Source organism: Pseudorasbora parva, chromosome 21, assembly GCF_024679245.1.
Source record: "Pseudorasbora parva isolate DD20220531a chromosome 21, ASM2467924v1, whole genome shotgun sequence".
Taxonomy (NCBI): domain Eukaryota; kingdom Metazoa; phylum Chordata; class Actinopteri; order Cypriniformes; family Gobionidae; genus Pseudorasbora; species Pseudorasbora parva.
The window spans coordinates 6,660,374-6,676,543 of NC_090192.1; the positions used below are offsets into that span (position 1 = coordinate 6,660,374).

Here is a 16,170-nt window from a genome sequence, read left to right on the forward strand (position 1 = left end):
ACCCTCTCTCTAATGAAGTATTTTCTCAAATGAACCGTTCTAGATGAAAGGGGAAGAGGCTCTTACTCTGAGGTCCACTAATAAGTCTCTCCACTCCTTTGATGATCTTGTGTCGGTGGCCGTAAGCGTTGATGCCGATCTCCTTCAGCTCTTTGTGTCCCATTTCCACCAGCACGTCCAGAGTTATCTAACAACACAAACCAGGCACATGCCTAATGTATTGATCCACTGATCAGCAAGTACTCAACAGTGTCAACAGCCTAGACTGCTCAACACTGTTCTGAAGCTAAAACATATGTTATGTGGGAATTTAAATAAAGATGAACAGATTACAAATCTTTAAGTCTAAGCTTTTGCTACAGGTTGTACAGTAGTGAATCAGTTCATCCTACAGCGTTATCTCTCACATTTACAACTTTAGAAGATCTGATTCATTCTAGTGTATTGACTCATAATAAACATTTATCTCTCACATATGTAGCAAATAAGCTTTATTCTAGTAAAATCAGTTCATTCTACATGGTTCTCTCTTACATATATCAGTTTGGAAATTAATTCTAGTGAATCAGTTCATCCCAAAGAAGTCTCTCTCTCACACACATAAGTGGCATTAGAAAGCCTGATTCATTCTGGTGAATTGATTTATCATAAATCGTTCTCTCTCACATATGTCACTTTGTAAAGTCTGATTCATTGTATTTAATCGGTTCATCATAAATGTTTCTCTCTCGTATGTAGCATTGAAAATTCAGCTTCATTCTAGTGAATCGATTTATCTTAAATAGTTCCCACTTACATATGTGGTATTGGAAAGTCCAATTCATTCTAGTGAATCAGTTCATCTTAAACAGTTCTCTCATTTATGTCACATTGGAAAGTCTTATTCATTCTAGTTAACTTTCGTTAGTGTTTCATTAGGGAAATGTAAATCATGTAAATCAAAACATTCGTAAAAATTATTTAGATAAGTTAGGTTATTATTTATGTACTTTATTGTTTTGCTTTTAGCTTGACAAGCTAAAGATGCAGAGTAGCTTTGCCAACACTGGCTGTAGGATGATACATCTGTGTTGTTGTCTGATTTGAGTCTAAAACTCATAGGGTGCGTCTCAATCAGCTCCCTAGTTCAGTTGTCAGGGCACTGATCAGGGAGTCAGCCCATTGACTTATGTCCAGATCAGTGCCCTGACTAGTGAACTAGGGAGCTGATTGAGACGCAGGGATAGTCTCTGTCTTGTTGTGAACTCAGTCTTGACTTTGATTCAAACTACTCAGGCCTCGGCCTAGATTTGGACTCAAATGAGCTGATTTTGACTACAACCAGGGCTTGACATTAACACCCGCTAAATGAGGGTGGATATCAGCAGTGGGGTGTAACGCAGTTACTCTTACTAACATACATTTTCAATTGTAGTCTTTTAAAAAGGCATCTAAAATAATAAACTAAGTGTAATGTTTTGTTGTCAAATATCTGAAACACTTCCAATGCTCAGCACCAGCTGCACTTTCTCGCCCTCTCATGATCTTTCTGAAAAGCAAGTTGACACAATACTGCCTCCACTCACTCCATTTGCTCCTGATGAATATGGTTTGTGTTACGATGCTTGAATTTGTGTGGGATTGTTTAACATTGTACATAATTTTACCCAAAGTAAAAAGCCGCCTCTCAGTAATAAATTGAGTTCTTTTTCGCTGCTTATTGCACTTAAACAGTCAAATACACACAGAATAATGTCAAAATGTCCGTCTTGAGTATTTATGCAAACACATTCAGCAAAGTTTTAAATGAGCGTTAACAATTGAGAAAGAAAATCCATGTGTAATAGTATAATGGATCCGTGCGTCAGGTCTTAAAGTGATAGCAGCCTAATAAACCTACTGCCAAATTATGAGATAATGTTAAAATATCTTTATGCTAGTTTTCCTCATGGTATCAATGCCAAAATTGTGGCCATTGAAAATGTTGAGTGGTTTGTAACTTTGGAAAAACACTAGCCACAGTGGCTGGTGAGCAAAAAAGTTATGTTCAGCCCTGACTACAGCACTATAATAAACATTAAAATAAAGAAATCTATCTGAAATTACCTGCTCTCTGTCAAAGATCCCCAGCAAATGTTCCAAGCCCAGGTTGTGAAGGAACTGGCTGATACTTAACTCCATAGTTAGACCTGAAAATCCAACAGGTTTCAGTTTCAGTAGTAACCGAATGTTTTCTACAAGCAAGAAACTTAAATAAACCCACCCTCCTCTTTCACATCTATGCCTACGGCCCCTTCGGCTCCAGAAGGCGGCAGAAGTGTGGTCATCTCGGGGAAGGTCCCGGACTGGCCGTCCATACTGGAGTCTGAAGAGTGCGGTGTGGGACTCAAGCTGAGAGTCGACGGCACGACTCCCACGGATGTCGAGACGCTGATAACCTGTGGCTTATAGCACGCCGGCAGCGCTGAGGGGGGCATGGCTGCCGTGAGGAGGGCTCGGACGTCGTCCGCCTACAGAGAGAGGCAGCACAACTTCAGAAAGGCCGACCAATTTAGTAACAACCAATTTCTGCAGACTGCAGGTCTCCCAAACTGACTCGCATTTAGTCACAAACTTATGTGAGCGTCAGTCAGATTTCAAGCATGTAGACTGTGAGTTCAGGAACAAAAATGGAAATAAGAAAGAATTTGTATATAAGACCAGTGAAAACGCTCATTACAAATAAGCAAGCTGTTGGCATGCATCCTTATTTAAAGGGATAGTTTCCACAAAAATGAAGATCTTGTCATAATTTACTCACCTCAGTGTTATTTTAGTGTCATTAATATACTACTATAGTTTTGGTAATATTTCGAATTAGATTTTATTTTTATACCTTTTACTTTTGTTTAATTATTTTCTTGTGATATTCATATCACAATTTGTACATTTCAGAACTTACTCCCTACCATGAGAGAAATAATTTGTATACCACAAAGAGAAAGATTGAACTATTTGAGTGTTATATCTGAAGAATAGCAATTAAATGGTAACACTTTATTTTAGGGTCAAATTCTTACTATCAACTAGTTGCTTATGAGCATACATATTAATAGTATAGTGGCTGTTTTTTAATATTTATAAAGCACATATTAATGCCTTTCTACATCCCTTAATACTACCCAATACCTAAACTTAAACTACTACAAAAACTATAATGACGGGTCATTAGATTAATTATTATATATAATTGAAAATTATTAAAAAATTAACAATTATTGGAAATTGTTAGTTGTTGCCTTTGTTTAAAGAATGTTCAGGCATTTCAAAACAGAAAAAAGGATTGGAATGCCATGAGGGTGCATTAATGATGACAGAATTTCCATTTTTGCTTGATATATCCCTTTAAATATCTTCCTCCAGGCATCAGACAGGCATATTTCCCCACTCCAGACCACTTGTGCAAATGTGGAGTATTTTCAGGCAATGTTGTATGGAATGATCAGTAAGCCTCATCAAGCACTGAATTAACATAAATTACCAGCCATATAAAATAGAAATATCTATGGCATAATAAACTAAGAGATAATTCTCAGTGGCATGATTAAAAGAAGTTTGGCTTGAGAAGGCTTAACTGTATCAGAGGTGAAGAAAATTAACAGAACGGTAGATAAGCGGATGGGGACATGGAGAAAGACCTTCTTTCCCCGATGTGGCTCGTCCAATAAGCACACACAAAGAGTGAGTGAATACCGTCACGAGGTCCAGCGGAGACTGGCCTTCCTGGTTGCGGAGCGTGGGGTCGGCCCCGTGGGCTAGAAGCAACGCGCACAACTGGGTCCTGCCTTTCTGCGCCGCCTCGTGCAAAGGGGTGAACGCCCACTTATCTGTGGCATTGACGCATGCGCTGTACTTGATGAGCAAAGCGGCCACATCCACATGCTGCAATGAAACACATGGAGCAGTCGTGCTCTCGGGTTGGTGTCTCTTTCACTTCCTGACGAAAGTCGCTGCATGAATATGACTTTGCATGGCTGCGAAACGGCCACCAAACCTTGTTCCATTCCCCAACAGGCTATTATGAAACTTGAGGAGATGAACACAATACCTGCACAACTAAAATAAAACCTGAAGAAAACTCGTTCCAAACCTGTATGAACGTCTTGTGGTGCCGAATTTGAAAATACTGAAGCACAAATGAGATATGAGAGCTGAGGCAGAGTAGAAGATTTACAATCACACATAGCTATTGTATGACCTGGAATATATATCGTAATCTTATGGATTACTTTTATGGTGCTTTTTTTGTCATTTTTGGAATGATTTTTGGAACCAAAGTACCTGTCTGTGTTCCATGGAGGAAATAAAGTCAAACAGGCTTGGGAAGACATAATGGTGAAAATGAGAGAGAAATTCATTTAAGAAATGTTTATAAGATTGCAGATACCTAGGAAACGGTTGAGAAAGGGATTTTTTAAAAGAAAACAAATCGAGAATGACTCTCAGACCTTTACGACAGAATGCGGCAGTGATGACATTTTTGAAAGCCAGCCTGGAAGTTAGTATCACACTGGTTCCCTCGACAAAAAACCCAGTAGGATTTTCCCTTTGTCTTGTGAACTATTGCAAAAAAATAAGCTCTGTGATTAACAAAAGTTTATGATAGTTCCATGTTTTGTTCATCAAGATAATTTTCACATACAAATTTTGAAGCTTAAATACAACGCCAGAAATGTAAAGCTAACCATAGGTCATAAGTGAACTACAACACAGTTGCTCGACTTCAATGTCCCCACTATTAAGCTTTTTAAACCTTTTCAGTCTTATTTTCCTGAAAGTGTGATTTAGAATAGTTTGCAAGAGCATGATTATAAACACAAAGATGAGGTGAAATTGACTAGTGAGTAGATGAGTTTTAGCCTGACGTCGTCATACTCAGATTCTAGTCAGAATATGAGTCTGATACTGCTCCATTGGGCTGTGGTTATGGGGCGTTTTAACTGAACCAGGAAAGAAAATGCCTCTGCACTCAATTGGATAGACCTACAACCAATCAGAGCAACGGAGTAAGTGATGAGCGACACATAGTTAACAGAACTGCACACACGCTGGAAGAAGTACAAGAGGAAGATGAGTACGGTATAAAAAAATCTTTGCCGGTGTTGTAAAAATAATTTAGGCTACACAGAGTACTTACTAACACGATCATCATTTTTGAGAGAAATAGTAAAGGTGAATGAATATCCGAAACAAGTTCCGTTTAGAAAACAAATTCAACCCAAGTGCTCGTGGATGATTACGTTACTGTTCATCATCTGTCCATCATCGTATAAAGCCCGCCGTGTTTGATTGGTCCGAACAGTACTGGTTCGAGCATATAGTTGTTCCACAACGGATCAAGTCCTGACCGAACTTCCTGACTTCAAATGTTGTGAGCTGGGCTAAGTTTGTCTAAGTTTAATGTCCCTGACAACCTTTATAGCCCAATTTTGCCACTTGTTAGCAACTGCCTTTTTCAAGACACGTAAAAGCTTTAAAAGTTATGAGTGAGCTTGTGTTCACCACAGACCTTAATTCAGCCATTAAAGGGATAGTTCACTTTAAAATGAAAATTTTGTCATCCTTTACTCACCCTCCAGTTGTTTTAAACCTGTATGAATTTCTTTCTTCAGCTGAACACAAGGGAAGATATTTTGAAAAATGTCAGTAACCAAACAGTTAACTGGAGCCATTAACTTCCGTAGTAGCAAAAAAATACTATGGAGGTCAATGGCTCCAGTTAACTGTTTGATTACTGACATTCTTCAAAATATAATTTTCATATTTCATTCTTCCCTTGTGTTCAGCTGGGGGGAAAAAAGAAACTCATACAGGTTTGAAACAACTTGAGGATGAGGATGACAGAATTTTCTTTTTAAAGTGAACTATCCCTTTAACCAAAAACCCAGTCAAAATACTCATTGACTTTGGGACGATGGAACCAGACGTGCTAAACTGCTAACTTGTTTCCGCATTTTGGCCTACAGAAATATGTCATCCCTGCAGCACTCTATTTAACAAAAGGAGAAACGTGTAAACAAATTTGTATTCCCAAATAAACAAAAAACCCAAAGTTGGATGTGGTAAAAACACTTTCATAAACCAAAGGGGCGTGTTGAATGTTTTTCTTCATGCCAGTAAAGAACAGAAACTTAGAATAAATAACATATCAGAAAAGGCCTATATACAATCCTGAATAAAAAAACTATAACAATAATTAAGCAATATTATATATATTATTAATATACTAAATAATAGATTATTAGATAAAATCATGTACATATAAAGCATTATACAACATTACTACTAGAGGGCTGTTGAATAATTCTGATTGGTTGACGTTCCAAACTGTAAAATTATTTTCCAGCAAATGCACAGATATGAAGTAATTCCAGGTCTATTCCACAGGGCTACGGCAAATTATTTCAGTTTTTTGTAAGTCCTTACAGCCTAAAACAGCAAATAATCAAAACCCTTGAATACTCTGACCAAGCAAACAAATACGATAAATGTTGGAATACAAACAACAAATATATATTATATATATATATATATATATATATATATATATATATATATATATATATATATATATATATATATATATATATATATATATATATATATATACACACACACACACACACACATATAGTACAGGCCAAAAGTTTGGACACATTACTATTTGTAATGTTTTTGAAAGAAGTTTCTTCTGCTCACCTGCATTTATTTGATCAAAACTACAGAAAAATGTAATATTGTGATATATTATTACAATTTTAAATAATTAGTTTTCAATTTATTATACTTTAAAGATCATTTATTGCTGTGATCAAAGCTGAATTTTCAGTATAATTCAGTGTCACATGATCCTTCAGAAATCATTCTGATATGATGATATTTTCAAAGTTGGAAACAGTTCTGCTGCTTAATATTTTTTCATAACCTGTGATACTTTTTTATAATATTTTGATGAATAAAAAAAAGAAGAAAAAAAAGAAGCAAATGTTTTAAAAATAGAAATCTTTTGTAACAACAATATACACTACTGGTCAGTAATTTGGGGTTTTCAGAAATTTCTTCTTTCTTTTTTTGAAATAAATCAATAATTTTATTCAGCAAGGATGTGTTAAATTGATAAAAAAATTTAGTAAAGGAGATTTATATTATTTGAAAAAATGTTTTTATTTTGAATAAATTAAGTTCTTTTGAACCTTTTATTCATCAAATATATGAGGTAGCAGAACTGTTTCCAACACTCATATAATAAATCAGAATATTAGAATGATTTCTGAAGGATCATGTGACACTGAAGACTGGAGTAACGATCCTGAAAATTTAGTTTTGCATCACAGAAATAAATGATAATTTAAAGTATAATAAATTGAAAACCAAATATTTTAAATTGTAATAATATATCACAATATTAAAACAATTTTCTGTATTTTTGATCAAATAAATGCAGGCTTGAGCAGAAGAAACTTCTTTCAAAAACATTACAAATAGTAATGTGTCCAAACTTTTGGCCTGTATTGTATATATACACAGTCAGATCTCAATCAGGCCAACGAAGCAGAGTAGAACTGTTATAGAAAATACATTAATAATGGCCAATTTTGCTTATTTTAAATGAATAATTACATAAATTATTTATTTATAAAAATAAAAAAGATTATTGGAATCACAACACAAACTATGAAAGAAATGCAACATTTGCATCAAATATGATATTTTGGTCATGACTTTAAAATAAACCAAAGTTTTCAAAAGCAAAAATGAAACTAATTAATATTAGTTAAGTATACTAATTAACATGAACCGGCAATGAAAAATACTTAATCTCAGACTCACAGTTAATGTTATTCAATGTAATTTCAACATTTAATAATACATTATTAAAATCAAAAGTTTTATCTGTTAATATTGGACCAGAGCTGACATGACTAACAGTAATCAGTTGTATTTTTAATAATTAATTTTAACAAAGATGAAAAAATACTGTAGGCATTAACTAATGTTATATATTGTAACCTTAAGGGTTGTTGTGTGTACTGTGTGTAGCTGATCCTGTTAACTCACCCCGTAAGATGCAGCGTTGTGTAGGGGAATGAGACCACCTTTATCCTGAGAGTTCACCTCTGCCCCGTGTTGCAGCAGATATTCAGCCACCTCCAGGTTATTATAGCCAGCTAATCATACAAATAAACACAATTTTTTATTACATTTTTATTAATTCATTGGAGCATGTTTTTGTAGAGTTGTGCAGTATTAGCACCTGAAAACATCACTTCATAGACCAAGTACATTTTTTAATGCCTATTTGCACAAAATTTGTACCTAATCTCTTAATGAGTCATGGGCGTGTTTTGGGCGTTATGTGCAATAACCCAATCAGAGTCTCATCTCCCATTCCCTTTAAAACTCCAGTTGCGCTTACACCATGGCGGATTCGCCATTTACATGGCGGGATTTGCGAGTGGAAAGATTGAAAGAGGAGGAAAGATCCAGAGAGGAACTCTTTTATTTTCAATATTTAAAAATGTTTGCGTGCTGCTGCGCGCCACTGTGTGTGTAATAAGCAGAGTGAACGTGCGTTGTGCAACTGCGGTAGCTCATATTATTAATGCATTATTAAATAACACAAAAAATACTGCGCTATTGACTCGAGACCAGGTTTTTGTTGGTCAATGGTGCAGTCGTTTTCAGTTTCTTAAAATAGCAACATGCTAACAACACGCCTGTTCCTTATTGGCTGTAATGTGCTGAATGCATAATTAGTGTTTTAATTTGAGAAAATGCAATCGTCAGTACACTCTGTGATCTAGTAAGTCTGTGCGGACTGTTTACTTTCCTTATTATTATTTATGTTTTATTTATTCACGTATAAATCTGTATTTTAGTATCCGTTTTTTAACAGATAACTTGTATTGTATGTACATATGTGCCACCCTGCCCGCTAAGATATCTCTATCATCTGCCATTAAAAACCCTTATTAGTCAAACATTCATGTCAAGAGTGAAACTTATGTAAGGTATTATTTGAAAGCATCCCACTTTGATCCAGACCTACCTGCGAGGTGCAGCGGGGTGGAGTGACGTCCCTGTGTGTCTCGACAGTTCACGTTTTCTGGAGTGCAGAGCTTTTTAACGCGAGATAAGCAGCCTTTCTTAGCGGCATCCAGCAGTGCTGCGTCCCCCCTCAGCAGATCCTGAATGTCTGTATCTTCATCCTTCACCAAGTCCAGAGGGGTGTTTCCATCACGATTCTTTTTGGTCGGGTCAGCACCATGCTGTGTCAAGGAATTACTTTGTTATACTGTAGTAAAGACAGTGCTTCCTTCATAACTTTGCTGCAATTGATAATAGAAATTATTTTAATACAAAGGATAAGCAAATGATTTCAATCTGAGCTCTTCAATACCTGAAGCAGCAGTTTGCAGATCTCGTATTTGCCCTTGGCGGCCGCCTCATGCAGTGGGGTGAACTTCCACAGGTCGGCCACGTTAACCACAGCACCATGAATGACGAGGAGCTCAGCGACCTCGTAATGCCCATAGGAACAGGCGTTGTGCAAGGGGACCAGGCCACTATGTAGCACAAAACAGAGACACAATCTTACTTAAAGGGATAGTTCACCCAAAAATGAAAATTAGCCCATGATTTACTCACCCTCAAGTCATCCTAGGTGTGTATGACATTCTTCTTTCAGACGAATATAAGCAGAGTTTATATTAAAAAAGTACTGGCTAAGTCCATAAAAATGCATCTGTCTGTCAAATAACGCACAAGAATGTCATATACATCTAGGATGACTTGAGGGTGGCTAATTAAATCATGGGCTCATTTTCATTTTTGGGTGAACTAACCCTTTAAAACATTTTCATGTATTTAAAGTTATAGTTATTCCTGGTAAAAACTAATAGCACAGGCTTATCCGTGTAACTGCTAGGAACGTTTTTTCCTTGTGGAAAGTTTGCGTTTTGGTGAGCTAATAAAATATTAAAAACTCAAATCAATATTTTGTGTACGCTCTTGCTCTTGTTTCATTCAAACACAGCTGCTGCATTTTCCAACGATTACACTTTAATGGATTAAAAGATAACAAACAGGAAAGATTTTAAAACAGTTTAATCTCAAATCAATATCTCTTATCCTCATAAATATTTTTGTGGTGGCGAAATGGTATGACTGTACTGTATCCCTTAAATGTCTCTCTAGTTTGAACTTGCCACTTGCTAGTAAGTGCTTTCTCCGCAGATGCTTTGAGGTTAAAGACCTTGTAAAATTTCAACTCAAGTCAATATTTCATGTCTAATTATTTACTTATGTGCCAAGAGCCATGTAGTAAGTGGAATCATGTTTATTCTGCGATAACAACCGGCTAAATATCCCATACATATATTTTTTTAAATTAACATTTGAAAAACATTACTAGATTTCAGTAGATTAGTGATGATGATGAATGTGGAAACGCATCATCACGGTCTGTGAAAAGGGGCCAAATAAAATGTGTCATTTGTTGGACTTGTGTTTCTTTTAGAATTCAAGCATTTCTTAAAGACTTTTTGTCTGATTGAATATATTTTCATGTTTTATTATTAAACAGCTTATTTTAATATTTAATATAACTGCATTTTATTTATTTATTTACTTATTTGTTTATTGTCAGTTTATTTTTACATATATTTTATATTTTGTTTAATCAGGAAAAAACGTACATTCCAATTTTAAAACCTTTCTTGTCTCTTTAAATTTGATTTATTTTGTATTATGCATTTTTTAAAATTATTATATTAATGCTGCAACATTTCAGAGTACACAAACAATCTGTATAATAATGACAACAAAGAGCTTGATTTGACCTGATCTTTAACAAGTTTTCATAAAAAGTGAGTCGTTAATTCGACCTGCTGATTCATTATCTTGAGTCCTTTTGACTGAAAAAGGGCATAATAAGTAGCCTGACAAGCCAGACCCACATCAAGATGTTTGGTCTGGAAACTCACCATTGACAGCTCAATCCGAGGGGCGGGATAAACGGTTGTCTTTCAAACTCCCTCTGCACGCGATAGGATAGCGCTACAACCAACCAGAGCAACGTGAAGCAGAGCTAGTGGACAGATTTAACTTTCGCCGTATCCGGTCGGCAAAACTCTGAACACATCTTCCCTTCTTAAGAATGACTTCACTGCCGTTCTTTGTTCTTTTCTCAGAGAAAAGCTTAAAGGGTTAGTTCACCCAAAAATGAAATTGATGTCATTAATGACTCACCCTAATGTCGTTCCACACCCGTAAGACCTCCGTTCATCTTCAGAACACAGTTTAAGATATTTTATATTTTAGTCCCAGAGCATTTGCAGTCAATGCACACTTTACTGTCCATGTCCAGAAAGCTAATAAAAACATCATCACAGTAGTCCATATGAGACATCAGTTGGTTGATTGGAATCTCTAGAATCTCTTGACATTAGGGTGAGTCATTAATGACATCAATTTCATTTTTGGGTGAACTAAGGCCAAAGCCTTAGTCCTCCAGCTTTTGTGTTTACTAGAAGCACACAAGCGCAACTTTGCCGTCATTATGTTAAGCCCCGCCCACCGACTCTATACACAATGTGATTGGCCTGACCAGAGTTTGGTTTTTACAGCTCAGAAGTGTATTGAGAGTTGCTAGACAATACTCGCGGGAGATTAAATTTGCTGCATCTAGGGTGTGTCTAGATTTCTAGGCTACATAATAAGTCCTCCTTAAATGAATCAAAGTCTTGAGTTTGTTTGTTTTTGGGGTCTACTAGAATAGGTTTTCCTGCTGGAATGTTTTTCCTGCTCTGTTTAGTTCCTGTCTCTAAGAAGCCCTCATTCCGAAAAGTACAATGTGCTCTGATTGGTTAGCTGGATTAGTGTGTTGTGATCGCTTCAAGAATGGAATGTTTTGGAAATGTCACGCCACTTACACTAACCAGGGTGGAAAAATCTGTCTCAGTCTCTTGGAGATGGCGAGAACGCCCTCCTAATGTAACTCAACCAGGACTTCCCTTTGCAATTTGCAATTCAATTGCAGTACTTCAGGGAGTTCAAAAACAGTGTGCACTTACAGTACATAGAGAATAACTCTCTTTGTGCTTTGTAACTTTGCAGACCTTTTTCATGCTAAACATTACACACTAAAGAAAGATGAACATGAAAGCATAATAGGTCTTTTTAAAAAATGAACAAATCAAGAATCATTTGTTCATGTAAATGCTGCAAGTGGAATAGTAGACGTCTATTTATTGTTTTTGTATTATTTCCTAGTTAAAAAGACTCTTCACATTCGATTAATTTCCGACTGAAAGCTCTAGTCTAGTGAATGCTATCAAAATATCATTTATTTTGCTGTGGTGCTGCAGAGTTCAATCTATAAATGCTTGAAATTCTCTGTTCTGTTGACTCCACATTTAGATCTTTTGACATCTCACCCCTTGTCTTTAGCGTGCACATCGGCCCCGTGCTGCAGCAGATATTCCACCACAGCTACACGGTTGTACCCCGCCGCAAAGTGCAGGGGTGTGGACTGCCTTCCCTCAACGTCTCTACAGTTCACGTTCTGAAGAGTACAGAGCTTCTACATGGGGATGGCAAAAACACAATATGTCAGTCCTAACATGGGAATCTGCTATGATCAACTTCATAATGATTTCACAACTGTATGGGGTGTGTGAGTATGTGTGAGTATGTGTGTGTGTATGTGTGTGTGTGTGTATGTGTGAGCCTGTTTATGTGGTTTATGAGGACACAAATTTGTATAACTACATGGGTATTACACTGGTATTACACTATAAATGTGGTTTATGAGGACATATCAAATGTCCTCATAATTCAAATGGCCGTAAAAACATACTAAATTATGTTTTTTTTGAGAAAGTAAAAATGCAGAATGTTTCCTGTGATGGGTAGGTTTAGGGGCAGGGGCAGTGTAAGGGGATAGAAAATACGGTTTGTACGGTATAAAAACCATTACGCCTATGGAGAGTCCCTGTAAACCACATAGACCAACATGTGTGTGTGTGTGTGTGTGTGTGTGTGTGTGTGTGTGTGTGTGTGTGTGTGTGTGTGTCATTTCACACTGTTTGGTTTATTTAGTCCTCACCTTCACCACTTCCAGATCTCCTGATTTGGAGGCTTCTAACAGTTGCCTGTCTGAATCCGAGTTGCCTGTAAATGCTCCCTCTAGGAATAAAAAATAAATAAATCTCTATAACAAACAAGGTTAAAAAAATAAAAATGCTTTTTTTATTTTACAGTGTCCAGATTATGCCATTTTAAAGTTTCCTATTTTTTGTTTTTTGAGGTCTTATATAATAGGTAACATATTTTTAACCTCAAAAAACACTTAATTTTCTCATACTATACACTGCAGTATAACCTCTTTTCTCAGTGTCTCTAATTGCCTCCTTTCCCAGAAACTACTCTGCTCTGATTGGTCAGATAGACCAGTCTGTTGTGAGTGGTCTGCCGCTTACAGTCTGAATTTCAGCTCTGGAGGCTTCCTCAGTAGTTGTATAAACAGTGATATGAACCGTAAAAATAGCATCAGTTTTACTGTATAATTTTGAGCCAGAGTCCGATAAGGAAACATTGTAAAAAGTAGCTGAGATTACTTGCTTTCACAGAGCAGAAAACAGCAATTTCTCAAAATGTTGACAACACAAACCAAACTCTTCCAGTCTCAGCTACAAGTACAGTGTTTGAGGGCGGATCAAAGAAGACGCTGTTCACGGGCAGCCAAGAAACAGATAGAAATCCAACAACAGCTGCGGTGGAGAGTACGAATGTTTCGGCTTGAGAGCCTTCCTCTGGGTCTCAAAGCAGACAGCCAATGATGAAGAACATAGGCTGGCGTTATGCAAAGTATACAAATTTGTTACAAATCTAGCTGGTTTGTGCAGGAAGAACGACTGGAATTACTGATGACTCATTTCAGAGTGTTCTTTTGGGAGACATTGACTCTATTTATCGTTCACTTTGATCTTTGAATCTCTGCAGACATTTTAACTTCAAAAACAGCAATATAACACACTAGATGAAAGATAACATCTGAAAAAAGCATAATGGGGCACTTTAAAGGATTAGTTCACACAAAAAAAGTATATTTTATCTTTCTCACTCCAATCATTTATGACTTTATACCAATGTAAACAAAACAGAAATTCATGCTGATCTTTTCCATGCAACTAATGTATAATTAGGAATCGATTCCAATTCTGAAATCGGATACTTGTTAAAAAACAATAATAATTTGATTACTCTGATTGATTCCTTTGTGTGCATTTTAATATCACTTTAAACCATTCAAGAGCAAGAACACCTGCACTGTGTTTTCTGTGCTGCACACACATCCAAAACGCCATCATTCTGTATAGGGCGCGATACTGAGTTCCTTCCATGTCTTTTTGCATGTGAACAGACAAAAACACGCAAAAATATGCCAAAAAACAGTCGGTTATGTCTTAAAGGGATAGTTCACCCAATGAAAATTACAATGGTTTACTCACCCTCAACTCACCTAAGGAATATGTACCATTCATCTTTCAGACAAATACAATCTATGTTATATTAATAAATGTCTTGACTCTTCCAAGCTTTATTAGGACAGTGAATGGCTGTTTTGAAGTCCATAAAAGTGCATCTATCCATCATACGTCTGCATCCTACATCATTTTTGTTGGAATACCAGTCTCTTGAAGACAGACGAGTTGTTTTTGCTATGGTATTTTTAAACCTTAGACAAAAGTTCCTTGTGTAAGTGTTCTTTATCCTGTTGATTTTTGTTCATGGTATTTAGCTACAATTAAATATTTTGCAATAATGCTTAAGGCCGATTCATACTGCACTGACAAACGCCAACAAACAAGTTGGTCGTTAGATTTAGAATTTTATGAAAAATAACTGTCATGTTCACACTGCCCCAGCAGACACTGACAAACTTCAGCACCCATGGAAAAATGAAAAATATTTTCCAATCATTTTAACCAATAAAAATAAAAAGTTGTAGCTTTCAGACATAATCTTTTTCTCGTTTTATAGTTAATTTGAGGTCGTTTCTATGGCGTTAAACGTCAAGTGTGCATTAGAGGGTTAGTTCACCCAAAAATGAAAATTCTGTGATTAATTACTTACCCTCATGTCGTTCGACACCCTTAAGACCTCCGTTCATCTTCAGAACAAAATGAAGATATTTCAAATAGAGATATCCCATGGCTCAGAAAGGCCTTCATTGACACCAATGTCATTTCCTCTCTCAAGACCCATAAAGGCACTAAAGACGTCGTTACAAAGTCCATCTCACTACAGTGGCTCTACAATCATTTAATGAAGCGACGAGAATAGTTTTTGTGCGGAAAAACAACAACAACTAAATAACGATTTATAGTGATGGCCGATTTCAAAACAAAGATTCAAACTGTTATAATCAGTGTATCGAATCAGCGGTTCGGTTTGCCAAAGTCATTTGATTTCAGCAGTTTGACATGAATCGATACACTGATTCATAATGTTTGCAAAATGATTGTAGAGCCACTGTAGTAAGATGAACTTTTAATGACAACTTTAGTGCCTTTTATGGGTCTTGAGAGAGCAAATGACATTGGTGTCAATGAAGGCCTTTCTGAGTCATCGGATGACATCAAAAATATCTTCATTTGTGTTCCGAAGATGAACGGAGGACTTACGGACAGATTAATGACAGAATTTAAATTTTTGGGTGAACTAACCCTTTAATGTGACGTGAGAGTGCATCCATGTAATGAATCTCTCTGCTCACAGGCAGATCTCTTTCACTCTAGCGCCAAACTTACTGGACACAGACTTTTACATGTGTGTGCTCAAACTTTGTCCAGTGTGCTCTCCCGAATATCTCCTTGCTCTTTCTCTCAAATTGTCTTCTGATTTGTCCAGAAACCTTCCATTTTCACAACAAAGATAATTTACTAAGCATATCCAGCAACCACATACAGTCTTTGCAAGGGACTTGCGTCATCATCATGGCAATGTTCGTATGTTGCTGTTTGTTGGAAAATCATACCGCACAGCTCAGATTGAACATGTTCAGTCGGGTGAAAATAAACTCCGACCAACGCTAACGGGGTAACACTGATCCAACGAACTCCAACAGACTTGTTCTTTGTCTGTGCG

General features: G+C 36.5%; 1 protein-coding gene across 2 annotated transcripts in view; it reads right to left on the reverse strand.

Annotated features, from left to right (window-relative positions):
• The window catches only part of LOC137056155 (poly [ADP-ribose] polymerase tankyrase-2), a 31,091-nt gene that overhangs the window by 6,268 nt on the left and 8,653 nt on the right, over positions 1-16,170 (reverse strand). Inside the window, exons 13-21 of one of the 2 annotated variants that reach the window (XM_067430143.1) lie at positions 13,127-13,206; positions 12,456-12,601; positions 9,419-9,584; positions 9,068-9,287; positions 8,077-8,186; positions 3,712-3,900; positions 2,243-2,489; positions 2,086-2,168; positions 67-187 (exon numbers count right to left, since the gene is read on the reverse strand). In XM_067430143.1, the coding sequence (XP_067286244.1) occupies positions 67-187; positions 2,086-2,168; positions 2,243-2,489; positions 3,712-3,900; positions 8,077-8,186; positions 9,068-9,287; positions 9,419-9,584; positions 12,456-12,601; positions 13,127-13,206 (1,362 nt within the window). The remainder of the gene's footprint in view (positions 1-66; positions 188-2,085; positions 2,169-2,242; positions 2,490-3,711; positions 3,901-8,076; positions 8,187-9,067; positions 9,288-9,418; positions 9,585-12,455; positions 12,602-13,126; positions 13,207-16,170) is intronic. The other variant, XM_067430144.1, reaches the window with a different exon arrangement.